The sequence below is a fragment of the Vicugna pacos genome, chromosome 34 (genome assembly GCF_048564905.1).
Source record: "Vicugna pacos chromosome 34, VicPac4, whole genome shotgun sequence".
In the NCBI taxonomy this organism is placed as follows: domain Eukaryota; kingdom Metazoa; phylum Chordata; class Mammalia; order Artiodactyla; family Camelidae; genus Vicugna; species Vicugna pacos.
Window position 1 is genome coordinate 18,226,386 of NC_133020.1, and position 19,909 is coordinate 18,246,294.

The 19,909-nt window shown below is 56.2% G+C and overlaps 1 protein-coding gene across 3 annotated transcripts in view; it reads left to right on the forward strand.

The window, feature by feature from the left end:
• VWF (von Willebrand factor) overlaps positions 1–19,909 on the forward strand; it is a 116,020-nt gene that overhangs the window by 92,346 nt on the left and 3,765 nt on the right. For all 3 annotated transcript variants that reach the window (XM_072954676.1, XM_072954675.1, XM_072954677.1), the window contains 10 exons: positions 3,186–3,288; positions 3,639–3,713; positions 5,434–5,538; positions 6,638–6,843; positions 7,604–7,753; positions 10,124–10,234; positions 12,312–12,492; positions 13,299–13,339; positions 13,843–13,959; positions 19,423–19,521. In XM_072954676.1, the coding sequence (XP_072810777.1) occupies positions 3,186–3,288; positions 3,639–3,713; positions 5,434–5,538; positions 6,638–6,843; positions 7,604–7,753; positions 10,124–10,234; positions 12,312–12,492; positions 13,299–13,339; positions 13,843–13,959; positions 19,423–19,521 (1,188 nt within the window). The remainder of the gene's footprint in view (positions 1–3,185; positions 3,289–3,638; positions 3,714–5,433; positions 5,539–6,637; positions 6,844–7,603; positions 7,754–10,123; positions 10,235–12,311; positions 12,493–13,298; positions 13,340–13,842; positions 13,960–19,422; positions 19,522–19,909) is intronic.

Here is a 19,909-nt window from a genome sequence, read left to right on the forward strand (position 1 = left end):
CAGTCACGCCCGGGCCCCCCGGAACCCCGGGGCAGAGACGGGGCTCCCGGGGGTCGGCCCGTCCTGGCGCAAGACTGCCACCTGCTGGCCCGTTGGCTGCACGACCCGCCAGGTGTGCGGCTGGAGAGCTGGCTGCGGGCGCTTCTAGCAGCTTAGCCCTCGCTGGAAAGGGCTTTTTCAGGGGCCATAGGTTCTGTCTCCTGCCTCATTAAAACTTACTGGGAAAACAGAAATCCCTGAAGGAGGAGGTTTAACACCTGCTCTTGGTCATCTGTTGTGATGTTGCCCAAGATAGTTGGAAAGTTGTATTCTTCCTTTCTGAATTTTCAGTGTCTGAAGTTCACTTTTAGAAACAGGGAAAAAAAACCCCAATATATAAATATATACCTCCTTTCTTATCTCATCACTTTTGCCATTTAAAACTCTAAATATAGATGCCACGATTTACCTTTTTCTGGGCATCACCTTCAGTGTAAGAGAGCAGGGAAGAGGGAGGGTGGGGATGGGAGAGGTGCCCCCGTGCTCCCCGACTCTGCCTGGGTTCCCCGTCCCGGGCCTCCGAGCCCAGCGCCCTGTGCCCCTCCTGGGCCGCCCCAGCCTCTTGGAGAAGCTGGCACAGCAGCCCCTGCGGCCTCTCTTCTGGTTTCCTTGTCTTCGTCCCACCCTCTGCACCTGCTCACTCGTGCCAGGCTTGTCCCTGTTTAAGTCCCTTCCCTTTGAGGCGAGTCCTGCTCGCAAAGCCTCAAGGCTGCGTGTTGCCCAAGTTCAGCACAACCTCCTTCAGTGAATGGGGAGGACCCCCAAGGGCGTTTCTGGAGTTCCTCTCCCTCCCCTTTGCCCGGCTCCTCCCCTCCCTTCACAGGTGCGCCTCCCTGAGGCCTCTCTGGAGCCCCCACCCCTAGGGAACTCTATTTTTGCACTCCTAGGGCTCTTTTATCTTTAATTTTTTTTAAAAATCAGGTTTATTGAAGCAGAGTTTACAGACAGTAAATAGCACCAAATATAAATGTACAATTTGATGGGTTTTGACAAGTGTGCACCCAGAAAACTGTCGTCACAGTCAAGATGACAAAAATCCCTGTCACCTCCAAAAGTTTCCCGACGCCCCTTTTTAATACACCCCGACCCCCATCTCCCACCGCCAGGCAGCCACTGGTTTGCCTCCTGTCACCATAGATTCATTTATGTTGTCTGGAATTTTATAGAAGTGGAATCATGCAGTGTTTATTCCCCTTTGTCTGGCTTCTTTTCACTCAGCATCACACTTTCCAGATCCATGCTTGTCGTGTGGTCCAGGGTTTATTCTGATGGCTGAGCAGTATTCCGTGGCGTGGCCCTGTCACAGTTTACTGATCTCACTCAACTTTTCACGGCTGAGTCTTACTTCTTCGGCTTACGCGTCAGTCACTTGGAGGGCTGGGACTATGTGCTCAGTGCTGGTCCCTCCCACAGCCCCACGGCGTCCGTGCCGTGCCCGGTGGTGGCAGTCTGGAGAGAGAGAGGGAGCATGTGGTGTCTGGGGCCACATCCTGGCTGTCCCAGCTGGCCGGGTTCCTTTCCTGAGCCTCAGAGTCATCACTGGCCGATGTATATCACAGTCATACTCACCTGCAGGGCTATTGGAAGGAAGACACAGCGAGTAAGGGAAGCACCTCGAACGTATTTAATGCTGCTTGTCACTGGGAAGCATCAGAGCCCAGTATTTAAAAAAAATGGCGGATTCTGCCTCAAGGTATTTTTAAATTTCTTCTTTGATTTAATCGTTGGCCCACTGGGATTTTAGCAGCCTGTTGTTCAGTCTCCATGCGATCTTTTTTTTTTCCATGTTTCTTTCTGTGGTTGCTTTCTAGTTTCATGCCACTGTGGTCAGAAAAGACACGTGAAATAATTTCTGTCCTCTTTAATGTGCTGAGGCTTCTTTTGTGTCTGCGTATGTGGTCCATCTTAGAGAATGTTCCCGGTGCACTTTGAAAGCATGTATATTCTGTGCTTTTTGTTGGGGGAAGGCGGATTGTGGGTCCCAGCCTCCGCTCTGTGCTGTGACGGCGTGACCCCTCGCAAGCGCCTCAGCTTTCTCACTTGACAAGTGGGGACAATAGTAAGAATGTCTCGGTTGTGGGGCTGCGGTGAGGATTGAATGGGTGGTTTACGTAAAGCCCTTAAATCTTGCCGTGCAGCACCTGCCCCCGACGGGCGGGGGCTGTTGTATGGGCGGACTGAGTGGAGGGTGTCAAGGGGCTGCATCTGAGGTTTAGTCCCTCCGAGGATGGAGGGTGGGCAGCTCGTAGGAGGGGGTTTACTCGGCGATCATGCATTTCCTTCCTCTCAGCCACTGGTGCTGACTGGGAAGCTGACGGAATAAGCAAGACCTTCTTGACCTGGGAACTTTTTAGCGGACTTTGAGCTGCTGGATACGAATGCGTTTATTCAGGGACGATTTAACCATAGTTTCACGTGATGGCCGAGGCTAGAGGGAGACCCCGTCTGGGCTCTGCTGTCACCGCCTCCTGTCCCGGGCCGTCCAGAGAGGCAGGCGGGCAGGAGGGAGCCAGGCAGCAGCGCAGCGGGGTGCGGCCCCCTGACCTCGAAGCCCTCATGTAGTGGGGGTGCGCGCAGCCCTGAGAGTGTCTCTTTACCAGCCAGGAGGAGCCTCGCCTGGAAATGCACGTGGGTCTCAAAAATCACACCCAGCCCCAATAATGTCACGATTCTGAGAGTTTTGCTGTCCCTGCTTCAACCCTCCCTGCTCCACAGTCTAAAATCAACTGCAGAAACGTGTGGAATCTCTCCAAGCTGCATCCCAGCCTCTCCTTTGGCTTGGGAGGTGGCCAGCGGGCTGACAGGGGAATTTGCGTTTCTGGCCTTGCTTGGTTTCAAAGCCACCATCAGGGAAGGCTGCAGGAGAGCTCCACGTTTTCTGAAGTCTGGGGTTTGTCCTTCCTGAGGGTATGAAGCGGTGGGGGCTGGTCTCCCCAGGCGCCCCTGGTGCCCCTCCTTCTCGGGACCCCACAGCATCTGTCAGCCTGCCCGGGTTCGCCTGCGCGGCTCTGACACAGGCGTGGCTCAGGCTCCGCCTCCCCATCCCAGGAGACCAAGCCAGAGGTTGGGGGGACCCGACTTCCATGAAGGCCTGGGCTTTGTGTCCCCAGTGCCCTGGTTCCTCTCTGAACCTCCTTTTCCCTCAGTTCCTAGAAACGTGGGTCCCGGACCACCAGCCCTGCCAGATCTGCACGTGTCTCAGCGGGCGGAGGGTCAACTGCACGGCGCAGCCCTGCCCCACGGCCAGAGGTGAGTGCCCCTCCCCGAAGGGCGCCCTGTCTTCAGACCTGGTGGACTAGGTCCAAATGTGGATGTCTCCTTGCCAGCCCTGCCCTCCTTGCCTCTCTGGGCTGGGGTCCCCTGTCTGCATGTGGGGTGGAGCTCTCAGGGTGAGCCTGCCCCCATCCCCACCTTGGCCCTCAGTCTCGGTCTCCTGAGGGCACACAAGGGGGACAGCAGGACACAGCGGGGAGACCCACGGTCAGAGGGCCCACGCCCGACTCCTGCCTCGCAGGGCCTGTGCTGGGTACCCGTGGGCCAGAGTCCACAGCGTGTACCGTTACCCACTTCCCTGAGCCCTGTGGCCTCTTCTCCCCCAGCTCCCGCGTGCGGCCCGTGTGAAGTGGCCCGTCTCCGCCAGGGCTCGCGCCAGTGCTGCCCCGAGTACGAGTGTGGTACGTGTCCCCCTCCCCCCGGCCTCTCTCCAGGTCCCACCCCAGCTCCGCCCCGGGGAGCCAAGGGTACCACCGATGCCACCGATGTCACGGGTGGTTGGGAAAGGGCTGTGGACTTTCCAAACCTTGGAGAGAGTAGCCTCTGGAAAACGATTTGCTTCCTAGAAAAACCCTGCAGGGACTTGCTGAGTGTAAGGTTGCAGAGCATGAAAAGCAGTGGGGTGCAGAGTTCCCAGCAGCGCTGTCTGCAGTAGCCAAGATGCAGAAGCAACCTGACTGCCCATCGACAGATGCCTGGTTGAAGAGGATGGGGTGTATGCTTACCATGGAACACCACTCAGACATTAAAAGATGAAAGTGTTGCCGTTTGCAACGACATCAGTAGACGTGAAGGGTAGCTTGCTTAGTGAAGTAAGTCAGACAGCTAGTGTGTGAGATCCCTTACGTGTGGACTGAAACATGCAGCAGACTGGTGAACGCAACAGAAAGAAACAGAATAACGGGTACCGAGAAGAAAGTAGTGGTGGTTACCAGTGGGGAGACGGGGAGGGGTAGGGGGTTAACAGGTACAAACTACTGTGTATGAAATAAGTAAGATACAAGGATGTACTGTCCAGCACGGGGAAGACAGCCAGTGTCTTACAGTAACCGTGACGGGAGCAACCACCTTTAAAAATGGTGACTCGCTGTGTTGTACGCCTGAGGCTTACGTAATGTTGTGCGTCAGCTCTACCTGCAGAGAACAGAGTGATCACTGGGGGGAGGGGGGCGAGGGATTTACTGAGGAGCCAGTCCTACCAAAGTGACCGCAGAGGAGGCCGCACACGGGCACCATGGTTTCAGCAAGTTATTTGTCAAAGGGGTTCATTATAGGCTTGCAAGTTACATTGTGCAAAATGGGCTGAATAACGGTGTAATTAAATGAATCCAGAGCTGATGGAATTATGCTTAACAGGCCAGAAACCTCTAGCGCCCTGTCCCTGTCCTGTCCGGTGTGTTTCTGATCGTCCGGATGAAGCCATAAAGCACGGGCGAGTGAAATTTGCGACCATACGAACCTTTGAGGGAGAGCAGATGGATCGAGGGACAGACTGAGGATCTAGAAAAGAAATAATCTGAGACAGCTCTTCTTGTTTAATTTTTTTTATTGAGGTGTAGTCAGTTTACAATGTGTCAATTTCCGGTGTACACGATAATGCTTCAGGCACACACGCAGATGCGTGTATTCATTTTCGTATTCTTGAGACAGTTCTTTATGCTGGTGAAATTTATCAGGGATAAGCAGGTGCCCCCTGGTGGGGTGGATCTGCCTTGAGAGCAATTTATGGAAAGTAAATCTTAGGATGTTCACAGTAGAGGGAACTGGGGGTCATTTAGTTCAAGGCCCTCATTTGATGGATATTTTTAAGCTTCTCCAATGTGCCAAGCACTTTGCCTTCATTATTTCACGACATGGAGACTGACCCTGTGAAGTAGACATCCCACCTTACAGAAGATGATCCTGAGGTCCAGACGGTTCAAGTGACTTGGCCGAGGTCTGGGGTCCCTATCTGTCTGTCATCAGCTCTCTCTCTCTGCATCTCCACTTCCATCTCATCATCACCATATACGTGAAACCGGAGAGATCCCTGTGAGCAGGGATGTAGTGCAGAGGCCACTCACAATAGGACAAGAGCAGCCTCGCAGAGTGGTGTGCGCATCCCTCTCTCCCGGCCCTCAGTGTGCGACCTGGTGACCTGTGACCTGCCCCTGGTGCCTCCCTGTGCCGATGGCCTCCAGCTGACGCTGACCAATCCCGGCGAGTGTAGACCCAACTTCACCTGTGGTGAGTCCTCCCTCCTTGGATGGGGAGGGTGGGGTGCAGTCCCTCTCTCCTGTCCTGTATCTAGTGAGCTGACTCTGGGCTGGGGGTGTGTCTGGAGCAGAAGGGGCGAGATCACACCTGCCCGGAACCCTCTGAGAACCTCCCAGCTGCTGCTGCAACGACGGGGCCCCGGGTGTGGGCGCGGTGACAGGCTCCCCGCTCTTGGGCCGTATGAGGAGGCAGCGGGCCTGTGATGAGGTCTCCATTTTCTCCCATCCTCCCTCTTGGAGGCCACGGAGTGGAGGGCGTGTTCCACGGTTTGTCCTCATCACTGGATCTTATTGCAAAAGAAATTTGTAGATTTTTGTCCCTCTGTGTGTTTGTGTATTTGATTTCTAAATACTGCAATTTAAGCATTGGGATGGACTAAAGGCAGACATATCAACAAACTGAATTCTATCCAAATTTAGCTACCGAGAACACCCACCTCTTGTCCTGTGGATTTAGACGCTGACCTGAGTTCCTAGATGCACGCCCTCGGGTAGGGGACAGCATGTAGTGTTTGAAGGAGGCTGGGGACAGGCAGGCACAGCGTGGGATTCGGCCTTGATAACGTGACATTGCGGATTTGACAGGATCGCTGTCGTTCTTTCATTCAACGTTGCTGGAGGACCTGAAACTGTAGGGTGTCACTGCTGTAGCTGCTAGGGTGGGGACAGGGCCACTCAAGCCGCCAGCCTGTGAGAACGCCAGCCGGCACCTGCGTGCCCAGCCTCTCTGGTCTTAGAGACTCCACGTCTGGCACCTGTGGGAGTCCACAGCCGGAAGGACCCGGCTGGGAGGCAGAGGAGGGGGCACTGGGCAGCCTTCACCTCTCCTCCATCAAACTAGCCTCACATTTCTCCTACTGATTCATGTCCTTACTTTCTGGCAGACGAGCTGGTTTTCAGTATGACTGGTTGAATATCCCGCAGCTTCTGAGCAGGGCTCGTGCGTGCATTTCAGATTTAATGTCCAGGAGCTAGAGTTCCCTGGGACCTTTAGCTGAACACTTGGGAACCCGGGCTGAGTGCCGTGCCCAGTGTGCAGGACCAGGGCATCACCTCGTGCCGCCCCTCAGCCTGCAGGAAGGAGGAGTGCCAGACGGGGCCCCCGCCCTCCTGTCCCCCGCACCGGATGCCGGCCCTTCGGAAGACCCAGTGCTGCGAGGAATACGAGTGTGCTTGTAACTGCGTCAGCTCCACCGTGAGCTGCCCACGGGGCTACCTGGCCTCGGCCCTCACCAACGACTGCGGCTGCACCACGACCACCTGCCTCCCTGACAAGGTAGGGGCTGCTCACCTCTGGCTGGCAGATGGCCAGACACCTGCTCCTCCTGGAAGATTTGCCTCCCTGCCCGAACCGAGTGCTATGTGGCCTGGCGGGGGCACAGTCAGCATTCCATCTCGGCCTGAACGGAGGTCCGGTTAGCTCAGGAGGTAATTGCAGAGGGTCTGCTCTGCTCTCAGCATGGCCAGGTGCTGAGGTTACAAACAAGGTACAAGACATGGTCCTCACTTAAAGAACTTCTCTGTAGGTTAACAAAGGAAATAATATGATTGCTTGCATTATTTAGAGACTAGCTAATGCTCATTTGTTAATTTCTATCTACCCATCCATCCATCCATCCATCCATCCAATATTTACTGAGCAGCTTCAACCACTCCTGATGGGGCAGAGGGCTATGCGTGGGTGGGTTCCACGTCCAAGGACATTACTAGGTCTGAGAATTAGGGTACCACTCTCCATGTGACACAGGAAGAGGTTAAATGCAGTTAAGGCAGCAGTGAACGTGGATCGAGGCAGCCTGCTCGTGGGCCGTGGAGGACTCACAAGGGGCCACTCCCGGGAGACTGGAGATGGCCTGTCTACGGCTCCTGGGCTGGAGAGGGATGAGGGCAAAATCTGCTGCATAAGCCTCCCTCCATGTGGGCAGAGACCGCATTGGTTCGTTTATGGCTGTGTTCTCAGCGCCTGGGTGGCTTCCCACACGTGGTTGGTGCTTCCTAACTGAGTGCAGGCACTCATGGGAACCCCGTGTCCGCAGGTGTGCGTCCACCGAGGCACCGTCTACCCTGTGGGCCAGTTCTGGGAGGAGGGCTGTGACGTGTGCACCTGCACTGACCTGGAGGATGCAGTGATGGGTCTCCGTGTGGCCCAGTGCTCTCAGAAGCCCTGCGAAGACAGCTGCCAGCCGGTGAGGGGGGCAGAGGGGCTGTCACAGCGTGGGGCGAGGGGACCGGGAAGTAGGGGAGGGGTCCCAGGAATGGGCAGGAGAGCCCCTTTAGTAACCTCTGGTTCAGGCCCAGAGGTGGGGGGCGAGGAGGGGGTGTGGCTGGGTGAGAGGAGGGAGCCCGAGGAGAGGGCTGCGGGCTCTTCCCTCTGTGATTCGGCCCTTGGCTGATGGCCACGCCTGCTGCATGGCCTCGAGTCCAGAGGCCTGGGGAGCTGATTGACGCAGAGACGTGGATTAACTGCCTAGAAAAGGGGGCTTGAGTTTTTCCCCTCTCTCTTCCCCCTTCAGAAGAGATCTTTCTATCTAAGGAGAAAGTTAAGATCTAAACCTACTATGGACATATGTTCTGGATTTTCTGAGATTGTCCCAGCATCAGTGGGCCATAGCGTTTCTACGTGGACTGGTGATTTTTCAGACCGTGTTTATAATCTGAGGTCCTGAAGCCGAGGCACGTTTATAAGTGGAGGTATAATTTGGGGGTTTTAACCCCCGAGCTCAGTTTTTAATTCTTCTGGTCGTGGCCTGCCCCCAAAGCTCCCGCGTGTCCTGGGCACTTTATTCCTACACGTTAAAGACTGAGCAGACTGGAGAGCAGGAGCAGGCGTCTGCGGGGGGGGACCGTGGGCCGAATTCCGCTTGCTGGTTCAGTGCTGTTTTTGTTACCGTTACTGTGTGATTATCAGTAGACGATGATGATAAAGGAAGACCAGGCGGGGCAGGCAGGTCCACGCACCTTGTGGTGGGGACGCCCCTGGTGCTGTTTTGGAAGTGTGTGTGGCTTGGCGATGGGCGGGACGGAGGGCCTGAGATCCAGGCCAAAAATGGGGGGATCCTTTCAGTTCATCTCCTTTGCTGGTACGGAGAGGAGCGGGGTTGCCAGGCTCCCTTGGGAGCAGATGACGCTGTGGTATCCAGATGTGCCTTGTGGGAACGCCGAGTTTTGGAAACCCATCCATCTCCTCCCACAGGCCACGGGAGGCAAGGGAAATACACTGTCAGGAAAAGAGTGCTGTTTAGAGGCTGTTTTAGTAAAGCTGGCACCCAGTGTATCTTGTGCAGTTTGGATCGCAAAGAACACAGAGCACTCAAGCTGGTTAAAATACAAAGGGGATTAATGGGGAAGGCAGGGGCCCCTCAGAAGCAGAGCGGGGGTGTGTGGGTGCACACCACGGTTGCACACGTTTTCTCTCCCTCTGTCCCGTGAGGCCCTGTCTCTGCCTCTCTGTCCGTTCGGCCAGCTCCTTCCTGCAGGCCAGGGAGGAGGCTTCACTTTCTCGCAAATTCCACTTGCACGTGGCTTTACTGAGCCTGGACTTCAGCGCATCGTGGCTTTTCAGACCCCGAAGGCAACCGGGCGCCGCTCTGACGTGGCTCGGGCTGTGAGCAGGTCCCATGGAGACGGCGTGAAGTCGAGCCAGGTCTCCGGGGCCTCACGCTCCGAGGCACCAGCTGGGGTGACACCGAGCGCTGTGTGCGTCTCCAGACTTGGCCCTGCTTGTGGATGTGCTTGGGGACCAGAGTGGGCTCGGCTCCCCTGTGCGTCCTGAGCAGCTGCAGACACCCCTTCTCTCCAGGATGCAGCGCGGCCCTCGGTTCCCGCCCGGCCCTGGGTTCCCACCTCTTGGCCCCTGGGACATCCTCACCCACCATTGCTTTGCCTGTTCTTTGTACGTGGCTTCAGTCTTCAGTGGAGGGTTTCAATCCAAGTTCTCAATGCTTTGGCCAGATTGGAGGACCTCCAAGAGGCGAGAGAGCCTGGCCGACTTCACACTTGTAGGATGCTGGCCTCTCTGGCAGGCTTTCTGGGGAAGGTTGGTCTCGTCTCCCTGTGCCCTGTAATCTACCAGGCAAATGTCAGGTAGCCAGCTGGGGAAACCCAGCTCTGCACGCTGGGGAGAGGTGCGGGATCATCTCGTACAGGCAGTTAGCCCTGTTAGGGCAGAGTCCAGACCCCAGGCGTCCTGCACGCTCTCCCCATCACTGTGGGGCCTGGATTTGGGCCATCGTCAACGTCAGCTCAGCTCGCCACTGCTGCCGAGTGTGCGCTGAGCTGTCTTCAACATGCCCGTGGCCTGCCTTTTGGCCTTAAGTGGAAGTTTTTGGAGGGCAGGGCTGTGTCTCTTCAGCAGGTGCAGGAGCTGCAGTGACTCCGTGGTTGACGCTTCCTGACCACTTGGCACGTCTGCGAGGCTGGCGGAGGACAGAGATGCAAACATCCGGTCCCGCTGGCTCTCTGCAAGCCCCGGGCTCCGTCCACCTGCCGATGGGACAAGCACGCCTGTGTCTGTGTGGCCGGCCCGTCCTGACTCTCTGCCCTTCGTGTTTTTCCAGGGCTTCGATTACATCCTGCACGAAGGCGAGTGCTGCGGCAGGTGCCTGCCGTCTGCCTGCGAGGTGATGATCGGCTCACTGCGGCGAGACTACCATTCTTCCTGGAAGAGCGTAGGTCTGGGTCCCGGGGTGGGGGGAGGAAGACGGCAGCGCCCTCACCGGCGTGCCTGTCCATCTGAGGTCCAGTACTGGCCTGGATTCCGTCCGTAAAATAGAAGCGTGGTCCCTGCTGTTTGCTTTTCCGGCAGGGAGTTTGGTCTGGCTGTTGGCTCATCCCGATGCCGGCTGGGATCTCACGTTGCCCCTGACTTCCTGTCTTGCGGATTTCGGGAGAAGCCCAGTTCCCTCCCTCTGAGTTCTGGGAACCCCTGGGGGGGATGCTGTCCTGTTTACCTGGGCACCTGAGGCCCTGCTCCCCGATGGCGGGCGCCCGACGTGCTGGGGGCCGGCCACTCCGCCACGCCTCACACGCGTGGCGCCCGGGCAGGTCCCTGCATTCTCACTGATTCCCGCTGGAGACGTTCATTGCCCAGAGAAGCGAACAGTAGTCCTCTTCCCCGAGTCCCTGAGCTATTTCTGCACCTCTGGCCGTGGCACCTGACGGTGCTGGCAGCCCCCGTCTCCCCGCCCTTGTCTCCTGCCAGGCCTCGCCCAGCCAGGCTCCCTCCCCCAGAGCAGAGCAGTGGGGCTGCTCCTCGTGGTCTTCAGGCTCCCGCTTCGGCTCTGGATGCTCATCAGGCCATTTTCTGAAACACAGAGGGTCCTTCCTCGGGTTTTAGTCCAGACGCCGGGAATGTAGCAGGTCTTTTATGCTGGTCGCTGAGGACGATGTGGGAGGTGCCCGGCCCCGGAACCCTCAGGCAGTCAGGTGCTGGGAGGTGTGAGGTGCACCTGCAGGCCCTCCCCGTCTGTGTCCTCCAGGAAGACCTCGACACACTCGGTCCAGAAGGGGGCGGAGGGCACCTTTCTTGTCCTGGATATGACCATCTCCTATGCCGGCCCATCAGCCTTCTCCTCCTCCGTGAGATTTCCTCAAGGCTCCCACCTCCCTCCTCGAATCCCGGTTACCTGTGGATTTATTTCCCTGCCTGTGTCCCTCCTCCCCACCCTTTTAGCTTTTCCGCTCCCCATCCGTCCTGGAATCTGGCAGGTTTTGCCTCTCCTCCCCGGGTCAGAGGCCACTCCATCCTGGTGGAGGCTGACCGTTGGTCCCTTTTAGGCACAGTTTCCTGCCCCTGCCTGCTTCCGGGCTCTCATGTCCCTCCAGGGCTCATTCAGCCCTGGCCCACGTCAGTGTGTACGGAAGAGTTTCCCTCCTCAGTTCAAGTTTCCATCTTACCTACAAGACTTGGGTGTCAGCAGTGGCTCTGCTGCTGCTGGGGGCTCAGGAGGGCCGACGGGAGTGGGTCAGGACGGGGCCCCTTGATGCAGCCCGTGTCCGAGGCTCAGCAGCTGCATGATCAGAGTGGGGTGCGGCCCGCGGAGGGAAGGTTTGCTCGGGGTGAGTCAGAAGTGGGGGTGAAAAGAGGGGCTGCAAGCGTGCAGCGCTCTGCTCCTCGTCTGGAAGGAGGAAGGGGGCAGGGGCTGAGAGAAGTCGGCCGGGCCAGGTGCGCCTGCTCCTGCGTCTGGGAGCCGGCTTACACAGACCGTGCTTGCGGGGACACGCTGTCCGTGCGCAGCCTCTGCAGGGACTTTTCTGAACTGTGTTCTGGATACTCGGTGCTCTCTGACTGTGCAGCCAGCCCTTGAGGGTCAGGCCACTCGCGTGCAGCCTGGAAGTTCAGGGGCAGACTGCAGGGCTGAGGGTCAGATGCCAGCATCCCGTCTCTTGCTGTCTCCCTGTACCAGAGGGCAGCAGCACGGGCTGGGTGCTGGGCTGGTTCCTCTCCACATCTCCCCTCCGCATTCCTGGTCACTCAGCTCACAGCCGGGCTGGGGGTGGGGGCAGCGTCCCCAGTGCTTCCTCCAGTGGCTGAAGACCCTATCCTGGGGGCACATGTGACTCTGAGCTAGGATCTTGGTCAGAGCGACTCTGACCCAGACCGGGTGAGTGCCGGTCTCCCCCACTGTGGGCTTCACCCTGTAGGCAGGGCTCACCTCCAGGGCGCAAACCGGCTCCTGAGGGAACAGCCCCCTCCCAGTGGGACCTTGGCCCCCTTCCCTACTGACCCCGCTGCTCTGCCTGCAGGTGGGCTCTCACTGGGTCTCCCCTGAGAACCCCTGCCTCATCCACGAGTGCGTCCGAGTCAAGGAGGAGGTCTTTGTGCAGCAGAGGAACATCTCCTGCCCCCAGCTGGCCATCCCCACCTGCCCCCCTGGCTTCCAGCTGAGCTGCAAGGCCTCCGACTGCTGCCCCGCCTGTCGCTGTGGTAAGACGCGCGGCCCGGGCCTCGTCGACAAGCCTCTCTTTCCACCACGGACGCCCAGATCCTTGCCTGTTGGGCAACTCAGGGAAATGGGCAGGATCAAATCTCCCCATCCGTCCCTGAGGCTTTGGGGAGAAAGCAGATAAGACGAGGGAGATAAGACAATGTCCTGAAGGTCATCACTGTGCCCCGGCTGGCTTTGTACCTTGTCTCATGTCATCCTCACGGCAGCCCCGCGAGGTGGGTACCGGTGTGCTTCCCTTCACTCCCACGAGTGGTGCAGCTGGGACCGGACCCCGGCTTCTCGATTCTAGAGACACCTTCTCAGTCATCCTGCTGGGGAAGGTGTTCCAACTGCCCGTCCGCAACCCACCAACCAACCAACCGACCAACCAAACAAACAAACAACTCATCAACCAACCAACCAACCCATCAACCAACAACCAGCAGCAGCAAACAGCTCGCGGCACCACCTGCTCTGAAGTCTTTGTGTGATTTTATCTTGGGACTTAAAGTTTCCAAAGTAGAATTTCATTCTTTCATGAGCCCAGACATCCTCCCACTCACCCCTTAAGCGGGAATCATTTAGACAAGTGCCCTCCCCTTGGGGACTCCAGGGCGGGGAGCAGGCAGCTGTCCTTCCTCAGCGAGGCCACTTGGGCTCTGGCAGCGGGACCCACGGTGCCTGGTGTGAGCCGGAGGGGGACGACTGGCAGATGGCGGAGGGGGCCCAGCCGGGAGGACCGCCGGGTGGTGGGTTTTCCCAGGTGTGTCCTGCACACTCATGCCCTGTGCCCCTTTCTCCCCAGAGCCCATGGAGGCCTGCATACTCAACGACACCATCATTGGGGTGAGCTGCCGCCTTCTCCAGGGCGGGCTGGGGGGCAGGGACAGGGTGCTGGGGGAAGGGTGTCATTCTGAAGTGGAATGAAAGGAACCAGGGAGACCTACCCCACCCTCACTTTCCCGTCCTTCAGGGCTTCGCAGGCATCCTGGAGCCCAACCCCTAACTCTCCGGGGCCAGGGCCCTGCTGCCGAGCAATCACCTCCCGGCCCCGACCCCAGGCACGCGAGCATTCCTTCTGTGCATGTTTCATCCTGTCCCCTCTCCCGCTGCCCCAGCTCCCTGTCCGCCGTGAAAGCTCCCACTCTCCCCAGCGCCATCTTTGAGAGGAGAGGGTGGGGAAGGGAGAGGGCCACTTGGGACAGGAGGAGAATCCGGGTGATGACTCGAGGCAGCTTTGGGCAGCCGGGCTCCCACACCTGAGGCAGATGGCTTATGGGGCGGAGGGCAGTGGGAGGGTTAGGGGTCGGGAAGTCTGGGAAGCCTGACCCTGGTCCCTCTCCTTCCAGCCCGGGAAGAGTCTGATGGTTGACGTGTGCACGACTTGCAGCTGCGCCGTCCAGGAGGGGGTCGTCTCCGGGTTCAAGCTGGAATGCAGGAAGACGACCTGCGAGCCCTGCCCCCCGGTGAGAGAGGGTCATCGGGAGCCCAGGGGTGGACTTCTGGGTACTTGTGGGACCCAGGCAATGGGACCTCACTGGGGTCTTTACATAAAAGCGTTTGTGATTTTTTGATGATGAACATTGTTTGACAACTATAATGAAGAGACTAAAAGTCACCTTCGCAAACTGCATTTCTCAGAAATAATTATAATTTAGTGTTAAAGCCAGTGTTAAACATTTTCTTCCTGTGTTTTTAAATAACACAGTGTTTGCAAGGCTGGTGACACCGTATTTGCAGTTCCGTAGTCTCTTCTGCACGGCGTCTTGAAGGGCTGTGAAATGAAAGCCAGGAGCTGTTTATCACACTTACTAATTAGCCCACAAATGCTCACCACATGCTGCTGTGTGCAGAGTTTTATACAGCATTCCTCGGAGTGGGTCTGCCTCAGCGTATATTATTGGGCATTGAATTGGTTTGAAATAGTTTGCCCTGTTTGTGCCAGGTCACGATGACTGCGTTTGCTCTGAACACCTCCTGAGGGCAGGTTCTGGGAGGTGAAATCCTCATTTTCTGGTTTGGTAGGTGAAAGGCACATCTCTGTAATCGTGACTTAGCCCCACCTCGCAGAGCTGGCTGAACACCCCGGGGGACGCCTCGGGTTCTTTGGCAAGCTGCCCTCTGTGTTGGGAGCTCCTGCTGTTTTAGAAAATGCAGTAGGTTGGATGAGTATCCTGTGAGCTGGGTGCACAGAAGGCAGTAATGGTTCTTTCAGACGGTCAGGCAGCGGGCGGGGTCTGGGCGGAGCCCCGGGAGGCATCCTTCACCAGGGGGGCTGCAGAGCGGCCAGCGAGGCGGGGACCCCAGGGCGGCGGGCAGGGGCGAGGCGCGCCGGCGCTGGGGTGCTGTGCGCGCTTGACGACAAGGGGATCTCCTGCTTCCCTGCTCTTCCTGGCGCTTGGCGCTGAGTCATGCTCCAAGTAGGGGCTCAGTAACACACACGGGGGTGAAGGGGCCCACAGGAGACAAGGCCGTTTCTCATACAATGGTCCAAGGAGAACATTCCTGCCTCAATTAGAAGCCAGCTAAGTGTGTATTTTTCCTTTTTTTTTTTAAATTCCAGGTGTTTTAGGGTTTTGGGTGCAGCTGTGTGTGTGTGTGTAACAAGCCCCCTAGATACATCTGGGCTTGAATACGGGATGAAATGATGCTGTCTGGAGTCTGTGGCATCCCTTTATCCCGGGTGTCCATCAAACTACCACTGATGCAGGAGGCCCACCAAGCCGTCCTTCCCAAGAAATCTCTGCCGGCGCCCTCTGGTGGTCAGAGGGTGGCATGGCCACCTCCTCTGCGTCCACAGAAACCCAGTTTTAGAATCCAAACTAGATGCGGGTTTCTAAATATTTTAAAATCCACGGCCCCTTTAGGTCTGTGTCCACTTCCTCCTTCCCCCCAAAGTTCTGGTGTCTCCCCAGGACAGTGCACGCACTTCCTCCCTCCTGAGAGCCCCCACCTCGGGCCTCCTGTGGCCCTCTCCACCTTGGCTGAGCACTGCCTCAGACGCCCCGCTTCCCGCTCAGCGTCCTCACCTGGTCTTGTCACGCTCCTGTGCCGTGAGGAGCCCCCGCAGGTGGGGAGCTGGGTGAGCCAGGGTTAGGCAGGTCTGCTTGAACTGCCGACGTCACAGGGAAGTGTCAGCAGCACCAGAGGGGCCGGCCTCCGTCTCCTCCCAGGGGAGGCCAGCCGATGGTGTTTGTGCTGGTGGTGGTAGCGACAGTGTTTCCTGACTGGGAAAACTGAGAAGGCCTCCCCGAGGAGCAGGACCGTGGGCTGACCTTGAGCAGCGGGTTGAGTCAGAGGAGGCGCTCCCAGAAGGGGGATGGGGCCAGACTGGTAAATGAAGCAGGAGTTAGAAAAAGGCAGCGGGGACGGGGGTGGGGATGAGACTGGGGGGTCCTTGAACAGCCGATGCAGTTTATGAGACCAGCTCTGCGACACCTGAGGAGAGTCTGAGGGACATCCCTGGACAAGGGAGGAGGGCCCGTTGGCTGCTCAGACCTGAGCACGTGGACTCGGTGGCTGGCTGGGACCATGGCTGCTCCTGATTGGATGCTCTGGTGAAAACCTGGTCAGCACGGCCGTCCTCCGGGTGCACCTGTCACCCTGCAGCGCGTACCTCTGTCCGCGGTGGCCGGGAGCCCAGCGCGGCTCAGACAAGCCTGCCGCCCGGCGCAGCTGTGTCCTCGCCTTCCGGGCTCTGTTTTCTTTATTCGCCCTGCGCTTGGGTTCTGCCACGCACTGTCTCCTTCTGCCGTCCCTCTTTCCCAACTCCCACTGCACCTCTAAAATCATCGTCCCTCTCCTTCCACCTTCCACCTCCGCCTCTCTGTCCTCTGGTCCATTCCTCCTCCCACAGCACCCACCATCCTTGCCTGTTTTTGGCTGAACTGTGCCCTCTGCCTTGTGGGCGTGTGGACTGGACCTCCACATCCCCGTCCCTTCCCCGTGCAGCCCCCTCTTCCACCTGCTACTCCCTTTTCCTGTGAAGACTGTGGGCACTTTCCCTGGCCTTCTGAGGGGAGGGACTTCCTAGTCTCCTCTTGGAACTGAAAAATGGCCAAATCTACACTCCCAGGAAATCCTGCCTGATTTAAGCCTTTTTTTATTTCCCCTTTCTGGCTGTCCCCACTCACATATGTGCATCCTGCATTTTCCATCTCTTCCTTCCTCTCCCATCCACCTGGGTCCACACCTCCCAGGAACTGTGCGTTTTTGAAAGCCCAATCAAAACTCACCTGTGAGACACTACCGATGTCCTCAGACATCAGCAGGGTCCTTCCGAATGTGTGTGTGGCCGGGGACCATCCTGTCAGGGCTAAGCTCAGTCCTCATTGGCTTTCTCTACGTGCTCCCTGAAGACACAGAGTTCAGAGGAAGCTCACACACTCCTAACCTCCCCTGCTAGTGGGGAGCCTTCAGTCCACGTGCAGTGAACAGCATGGGCCTTCTGTCCGGGGGCTCCGAGCTGACCTGCTAGAGAGTCGTGGGAGAAACCCCCAGGGCCCAGGGAGTGAATATCTGAGTGGTCATCACTCAACGTGGCAAGACGGAGGAAAGGGTGACATCATAGTGGGTTTCTCACGTAACTAAGTTTATTCTTTAAAAACCTTTTCTGAATTTTGTTCTTTTATGGGGGGATTTTTTTTGGAGTGGTGAGGAGAGTTAAAAGAGCTTTAATTTTAATGCAGGGATGAGACAGCTGATGATAACGTTTTGGTATTTTGTTAACATTGTTTAAAATACTTTGCAAAATAAGAAGTTGGTTACTCTATGTTGTCTCCCAGATTTGGGGGCATTTCTGTAAAAGAGTGGATCCTGCTGTCTGGAGGCTGCTGCCTTTCCCAGCGCGGACATGGACGAAGGCCTCCATCTAAGCCGCTGGCGGGGAGGCCATCGCTGAGCCCACACCCCGAGTGGAAGCCGGAGTGCCGACTGGGAGCTGCGTGCTGGGGGGGAGGGGGGAATGATGGCGCCGTGTGGGATTCACATGCCTCTCAGGGAGCGCAGAAACCATCTGAACCGTCAGATGAAAATTTCAAATTGTGCTAAGTGTTATGAAGAGTGTGCGTGTTCTAGGAGACCCTGCTGATGAATGACATTTAAAGTGATTATTCAAGGCTGAGAAACAGCTATTCATGCAGAGTGCGGGGAAGGGCACCCCAGGCAGAGGGAACAGCATACACACAGGCCCTCAGGCTGGTGTGTCCATGGTCGTAGAAAATGACAGCAGCGGATTGTCAAGAACAAGGGGATGGTGGTGTACGATCAGGTCAGAAAATTAAGCAAGAACCACGTCCGGCCTTGTAGAACATGGTGACATTGGATTTTATTCTAAATGCCTTTGGGAGCCATAGAGGGTCTTATTTTTAGAACTTTTGTAAAATTAATTTTTTAATGAGGTGTAATTTATGTACCTCAGATGCACAGATATTAAATACATAGTTTGACAAAGTCTGATACACATATAAACTCACGTAACCACTGAAATAGTCTGTGAAGGAATGCAGCTAGAAGGCTAACGGAGGAGATAAAATAAAATACTAAAAAACAAACAAACCCAAAGCCAAACACTCGATTAAACCAAAAGAAGACAGAAAAGAATTCACAAATGACAGAGAAGACGACAAATACAATGAATAGCAAAATGGTGGATTTAAACCCAGCCGTATCAACACTTACATTACACGCAAGCAGGCAAAACAGAATCCCAATTGAAAGTGAAAATGGTCGGTCCCCACCGTGGGATTCAGGGCCCAGACGCCGGCTTTCCGGTGGCGTGTGGCAGCGGCTGCCCGCCTGCTGTTCTGTCCCGGGGCTGCTCATTGGCTCCTCTGAGCATGGATAATGCAGGGCTCAACCAGGGGTTGGGAGGGGATGTCTGTGCGGGGTTGGGAGGGGATGTCTGTGCACACTTGGGGCTCCCCCTTTCTGACTTCCTCTCTTCTGAGGTTGTCCCCTGTTGAGCCCAGCTCTTCTTGCAGTTTCAGCCTCTGTCCTCTGACTCCTCAGGCAGATACAGCTGTAGTTTTCTGTTCCAGCTCCAGCTCTCAGGGAGGAGCCACTGAAACGTGATTCTTGTCCATATGGTTCCTTCTTTCGAGGATTAAACCACCTGTGGTTTATCCCTGATTCTGGCCATCCAGTGCCTTTAAACCACTGTCTTAAATACTTCATCAAGGATTTATAGTTGTTATCTGCAGGGAGCCAGTCCAATATAAGCTTCTCTGGCATTACTAGAACCAGGACTCCCTGGATGGATTTTAAGCAGGGGAGTGACATGACGTATTTTAAGAACGTAATTCTAGCGGGTATGTGGAGACCTACAGCAGGGGGGAAAGAATGGAGGTGGGGAGACGGTTAAGACTACTACAGAGGCCACTGGGAGATGATGGTTGCTTGGACTGGGCGATGACAGAGGACACTGCAATGACAAACAGTGGATGAGTTCAAGATGCATTTTTGGCAAGATTTGGTGATGAGTGGGGGGTGGGGGATGAGAAGAAGAGAGAAGCCAAGGATGACTCCCGGATTTCTGGTTTGAGCAACTGGGTAATGAAACCACTTACCAAGACAGGTGAGACAAGAGAAAGAGGAGATGTGGAACGGAAAGTCAAGTTGCCTCTTGTATGTAAGTCTTGAGATGACAATAAGATAAACAACTGTCAAGCAAACAATTGAATCTGTAAGGCGAACCTGGGGGAGGTCTAATTTAGTAGGTCTGGCTGCGAGAACTTGAGCAAGATGTGCACATGTGGAGGGATGGAGTGCTCTTTAGGGGCCCGGGGGGCTGACAAAGGGTAATTAAGGTCAGATGTTGACTCTCTGGGTCAAACTGTGAGATAGGACGGATGAGGAGCTGGACAAGGAAGCCTGCTTATGACTGGGATGTTTGGGGCAGGTTAACCAAAGCTGCTTTTCCTCCTGGACAGGGTTACAAGGAAGAGAAGCTGCAGGGGGAATGCTGTGGGAGATGTCTGCCTACGGCCTGCACCATCCAGCTACGAGGGGGGCAGATCCTGACACTGAAGGTGGGAGCAAGTTGGACTCAGAAGTTCCCCCTCAGCTCACCGTCTGGTTTTCTATTTGGGTATCTTTTCTTCAAGAAAGAGGGACAGAATTTGGGCCAATTTTGACTTCCCTTTGTACCTATTTCAGATTTTATAATGGAAAGGTGGATAACCTTTAGAAGGTCCAGAATCTTTTCTTTGATTGAGTTATTTTGTCACTGTCCTTGACAAGAGTGCAGTTGGTGTGGGGCCGCATGATGTGGAGTTGGTTGATCTCTAAGATTTTCTCCAGCCTTGAGTGTCTAGGAGTGAGACAATCATGGTGACACAGACTCTGACCTATGAAAGCCAGAGTTGGCAGGTGGGGCTGGGGGGTGGCACTCAGATCATCTCTAGTTAAGTTGCTGAC